The 6,000-nt window shown below is 41.8% G+C and overlaps 1 protein-coding gene across 6 annotated transcripts in view; it reads right to left on the reverse strand.

Annotated features, from left to right (window-relative positions):
* Positions 1-5,661, reverse strand: part of MSI2 (musashi RNA binding protein 2) — an 838,983-nt gene extending 833,322 nt beyond the window's left edge. For all 6 annotated transcript variants that reach the window (XM_040336657.1, XM_040336656.1, XM_040336658.1 and 3 more), the window contains exons 1-4: positions 5,270-5,661; positions 4,940-4,980; positions 4,596-4,677; positions 3,261-3,345 (exon numbers count right to left, since the gene is read on the reverse strand). In XM_040336657.1, coding sequence (XP_040192591.1) covers positions 3,261-3,345; positions 4,596-4,677; positions 4,940-4,980; positions 5,270-5,331 — 270 coding nt within the window. In that variant the 5' untranslated portion in view covers positions 5,332-5,661. The remainder of the gene's footprint in view (positions 1-3,260; positions 3,346-4,595; positions 4,678-4,939; positions 4,981-5,269) is intronic.
* Between the last annotated feature and the right edge of the window lie 339 nt (positions 5,662-6,000).

A 6,000-nucleotide genomic window follows, 5' to 3' on the forward strand; every position in this document is an offset into this window, starting at 1 on the left:
TTTGTATCTTACAGAAATGACATTGATTTCCTTTATTACAATGTATTGAAAAATTAGAACTGCCGAGCACACAAGAGACCCAGTGATCTCCATATAACAAAGTGCTTCTCTCTCGCTCAGCGTGTCGAACAGATGTTTGAGCCCCACAGCTAAACGTAAAGTTATTTGCATGTACTTCATAATGCACCACTCTGCAGAGGGATGTGCAAACAGTTCTGGATACAAGCAGTCACCCAGCAGATTAATCTGTGCAAAAAGGAAAAAAAAAAAAAAAAAAAACCTCAACCCCTTCACAGCCACAGTCTGAGCGCTGTCTGCAATGCAACCTGCTGTCGTGTCTACCTAATCACTGATAACATGTACAAATACAGATGCCAATACCTGCTTTAAAACATAAGTCCCTTCTGCTAAAAAGAACGCCACATGCAGTCTATTAAAGTTTAGTAATAAATAAGTGGATTTTCCCTGGAGAACTTGAAATAAGCAAATGTTGTGGCTGGCAAGAAGCTATGTGTAAGCTTTAAAAATGTTTGAGATAAACACAGAAGTCCAAGCAGCTCCACACAAGGATCTGTTTTTTCTTCCACCCTCCATTAACCTGGAAATCACATTGTCATGTTTAATAATGCAACAGCATGGCCACACTTTCTAATGTGTTAGCAGAACAAAAAGCAACAAGTGAAGTAGATGGCTACATGATGAACATATCTAGAAAAGACACAAAAGTATGTGACAAAACAGAAAAAGCACGTTTTTCTTTTCAAACACTTCCCACAAAAGACCTCACAAGCTTTTATTTATTAAAGCAAAGTGTTGTGTACATCACCACACATTTATTCACACATCAGCTTTTCTTGTAGGGACTACAAAAATCTAGTGAACGTTATTAAAATATGTTGGTCTCAGGTATTAGAGCCCTATATTCTGGCTGGCCATAAGGTTGAACACTCAGGTCAGTAAACACAAATCAAAGCCACCTTGGCCAAAAACGAAACAGTTTTTTGGCATTTCACAAATGAAAAAAAAACAAAAAACCCCACAATAGCTGGATAACTTTGTGGCTGCGCTAAAACAGAATACTACAGCTTGATAGCAACTAAAATAAATTGCCTGGGCTATCCAAAACCATGCTTAATAAATCAGGCAATGAGCAAAGTGCAGTAAACCACAGCAGATAGCATTTTAAATTGAAATCTAACAGGTTGCTATGGGCAACTGAATATTGTCATTGCTTGCTTTACTCCATTAAATAAAAAGCACAGATGTCATGCCATTCCAAGGATCTACCGTGTTATATTCAACCTTACATGTGAGCCATTAATCTATGATATACCTTTATGAGACAACACAGTAACATGACATTTTGTAAATCCTTCCCACAACAGTATTATAAGATCAGAAAAATAAACAACACAGGGGAATGCAACAAGTGAGGTATTTGCATGCAGGCAAGCAAGAAGTGATGTCTACATGTAAAATTTCAAACTACTTAAATCTGAACATCCCTGAATTTCAGTGGAACACGTTATTAGGACCAATAATTGCAAATTCAACATCATGGGTTATCATGCTACCCAATGAGTAGTTAGCAGACATGGTCCTAGAAAAAGCATCTTTTGAAGTATGTAACAGCCTTTCAAGCTTGCATGGAAAGGACTCACCTCTTGCACCCCCCCCCACTACTATTACATTCAATAATCATCTACCAAGAAATAAAATGGAGTTAGTCAGAGACAAATTCTACTTACTGTATCTACAAATCCTCTAGGAAAAAAAAAAAAGTACTATGACACTATTTCTTTGGGCCATTACCTAAAATCAAAGCTTTTAACGTAAGCGTAAACAAGAGCGGTCACTCCGAGCCAAAGCCCAACCGAGCTGCCTCCTGCACTGAATGTTGAAACACGAGTCAAAAGACTAGATAAGGCTACATTAACAGTAATCAAGAATGTGGTGACAAATACAAAACATACTATTAGCTTTCGCAGCCCATTCTGCTTTGCTTTACCGCTGAAGTAGTCTCTGAAAGCCTAAACCTGGGCCTAAATGTTGAAAAAACACATCGCCTACCCAAAAATTCTCTTTAAACAATATCTAGAATTAACCTTGGCATGAGTAGATCATTGCCCTTGCAAGACTGAGCCATTCTTATTTGTCAAAAAAGCTTAACATGAAATAAAAGAATAGGGAGGGAGAAAGGTACAATGACTACACAAGAATTAAACAAAAGGTGTAAGTGTATAAAAATTTGCACACTTAGTTTTATTTAGCTTAATTGAACTTCTAATACTCAAAAACTACACAAGCAAGGGTAGTCTCCAGCTGTTCAGATGACATCCAAGCTAGCTATATAAAATGATATACCTACAATGTGTGTACATTATATAATGAATAGATAGGCAAACGTGTATACTAACTTCCTCCTCACATTCCTTACAGTCCTGTGCATGTTATTTTGGAAGCTCATTTCTATGCTCAAGTTCCATTTTTTAATCTAGGACAAAGCTTGCTGCATGAACATACAGTTAAAATTGTGACATTTACCAGTTGTTAAAAAAATCCTTTATCTAATCAGTGTAATTAGCTCACCTTTCCCTCCTCATTAAGCACGATACCAGCAATACAGGAGATCTTTTGTCAGCGTCCCTTTTCCAAGCTTTGTGAAAGCATAATTAAACTGGGTAATAAGGTGCAAAAAAAAGGCTGTGTTTTTTTTCCCTTTGCTTTGTAAACACAGGAAAACAGAAGTGAGATGCACTGACAGTGCTGGCTGATCAGCCATAGTCACTGAAAACTAAGCCTATGCAAATTTCAGTCTATAAGTTGATGCCAAGGGCAAAATAAACATGCCAAAAGCAAATGCTAAATGTTCCTAAATTAATAACACACAGTAAAATAAGCTTAGTGCCCTAGTAAGTCTACCATACCTAAACTGCAATCAGGAGATTGTATTACCTACAGACACTTGCTCACACAATAACAAATCAGCATGGCACATTTTTAAACCCATATATTAACCAGATACACATTACTGATGCCTCGCAGAAATAATGTTGACTTGACAGCAGCTATGTACAGCTGGTGGTAAATGGGGTGAGCAAGGTCTATAGGTTAAAAAATAAAATAAACAAAAAACACACCACACACAACTTTAGCCAAACATAGAAAGTGTCTGGCAAAGACAAAAATAAAAACACAAAAAAAAAAACACACAAGACAACAAAAACTAAACTGAATTTGAAAAATAAAGCACAACATACCGTCTTGGAATCTAATTCATGGTGGGGTTGAGCTAATACTTTATCTACACTTGCAGGATCTGCAAACGTAACAAAGCCGAAGCCTCTGAAATCAGACAAAGAACAAGAGAAATGACAATGAGTGCTAAACATGAAGCACAGATGCAACGTGAAAATTAAAACACCACACTTATTAAAGTAAAAAAAAGCATGCATTAGGGTGAAAAGCTAGGCACCCTCGTGTGTCCTCAAAGCAGCAGTATATAACTTGGCACAGAGAATGCCAGCTGGGTAGAACAACAGTACACTTTTTGGACAAGTTTTTATTTCTCTTACAGTTCCCTCTGTTTGTCAAATTCTGAAAAAAGGGGGAAGGGGTGTGGGCTAATAGAGCACAAAAATAACCTGGATACAGTATTACAGGCACAAAGATAAATCATGTCTGCAACAATGAAACAATTTAGCACTCCGGGTGACACCACACCTACCAGTTTGGCCAGAAAGGAGAGTGGACCTAAAAGTAACAGGACTACTTGATGGAGACGAGCGTGGCCCTAAAAGTAAGGGGGCTACTTGGAGACGAGCGTGGCCCTAAAAGTAAGGGGGCTACTTGCTGGAGACTAGCGTGGCCCTAAAAGTAAGGGGGCTACTTGATGGAGAAGAGCGTGGCCCTAAAAGTAAGGGGGCTACTTGATGGAGAAGAGCGTGGCCCTAAAAGTAAGGGGGCTACTTGATGGAGAAGAAGAGCGTGGCCTTAAAAGGAGGCTACTTGATGGAGAAGAGCGTGGCCCTAAAAGGAGGCTACTTGATGGAGAAGAGTGTGGCCCTAAAACAAAAAGGGGGCTACTTGATGCAGAAGAAAACGGCTCTAAAAGCAAGGGGGCTACTTGATGCAGAAGAGAATGTCCCTAAAACAAAAAAAGGGGCTAGTAGAAGAGAATAGTCCTAAAACTAAGGAGGCTACTTAAGAAGATAATGGCTCTAAAAGTAAGGGGTCTACTTAATGGAGAAGATAATGGCTCTAAAAGTAAGGGGGTTACTTAATAGAGAATATAATGGCTCTTAAAGTAAGGGGGCTACTTAATAGAGAAGATAATGGCTCTAAAAGTAAGGGGGCTACTTAATGGAACATTGAAGCGTAGCATCTCATCAATACTGGCGGGCAGATGTGATTGATTCTTTTTAGAGCGAGTAAAGCTCAGTGTGGAGAGGCAGAGATTTTGGAAGCAAGTCAGTGAAACGAGGGGGGTGTGTGCCTGCACAGACGGAGATTGCATCTTTCCCCTTTAGACCACTTGTCCAGAGGACATAGCTTCTGGGAGAGTACAAAGAAGTTTTTCCACGGAGCGAGCTTACCTGGACCGTTTGGTGGTGGGGTCTCTCATCACCATGCACTCTCGGATTTCTCCAAATTTGCTAAAATAGTCTCTGAGGCTATCTGTGCACAAGCAGAAAGGACACGACGGCCGTAAGTAATAGGTCAGAAGCAAAACACCACCCACCCCCCATCCATCCCATGCCCAAAGAGCCCCAAATAGTGATAGGGGTCGAATAGAGGACTCGGAAAGCAGAAATAAATAAATAAGCAGAGAAGAGAGAGGAGAGAGAGAAGTGGGAGGTTGGAGAGGAAAAGAAGGAGCAGAGGGAGAAGACGTGGAACAAAGAGCCAGGGAAAAGGGGGGTCACCGGTGCCTGCTTACCTGGGGAGGTCTGCCAGCTCAGGCCGCCGATAAACATTTTACTAGAAGGGGAGGAAAACAAAACACAAGTCAGCACAGATGTCAGATCGGCCATTTTGACGTGTAACTTACAAAAGGGAGAGAGAAGAGAGGACAGAGAGATAGGAGGCAGAGGAGACAGAGGGTGAGGATGGAGCACACACACTACAGATGACAGGAGAGGAGGAGGAGGCCCACTCTTCTCAGGGAAGGTGACTGTCAACAACCAGGGATGTGGGGACAACCCTCCTCTGTGTCCTTGTCCTTCCTAGGAGTGGGGATGCTACACACACACCATCCCATACAACTTACCCGGGGTCGTGCTGAGAATCGTTCGGACTCCCAGAGGTGGTCTGGCTCCCATCTGCCTCCATGTCCCCTTTAAACTATTTAAAAAAAAAATAAAAAAAAAAGAAGCTAACTAGTAAAAAAGAAGCCGGTGTACGTATAAAAAGCCAAATGGAATCCAACAGCAGCCGCAAACTCTTGTCAGGGAAGACTGTCAGCAGCCCCACACTCTCTCTCTTTCTCACACACACAGTGACAGCAGGCTGTCCTCACTCCTGCACTGGGACTCGCTGTGTGTATGTATGTGTGTGTGTCTCAGTCACACAGGGAGAGAGGCAGCAGCTAAGCGAGGAGCCGCTAAGAGAATATTATTGAGCCGGGAAGAAGCTCGTCACACGTGGGATCAGCTCAACATCGCCACGCCTCCTCCCGCCCCCTGGCCGCAGCCCCGCCTCCTCTCCCCAGCACGACGGCCATGGGCGGGTTCCTCTCCGATGACATCACACTGCCTTCCTACCTGCCTGGTGCGCTGCGGATCCCTAGGCATCCCCGGCGTCCCTCTAGACGTGTGTGCTCCTTATAGCAGGAATACGCAGTTAGAAGATCGAAATCGTCGCCAACATTAACCAATCAAAAAAAAAAAAAATCTTTAAAAGGGCAATCAATTTCATACGTAGTGTTGATGTCTCGCGTACAAGTGGGGTCGTCTACTAGTTCCTCTCATGCGTGATAATGTTCAAGAGATGTTTTATGGA

Source organism: Rana temporaria, chromosome 2, assembly GCF_905171775.1.
Source record: "Rana temporaria chromosome 2, aRanTem1.1, whole genome shotgun sequence".
NCBI lineage: Eukaryota > Metazoa > Chordata > Amphibia > Anura > Ranidae > Rana > Rana temporaria.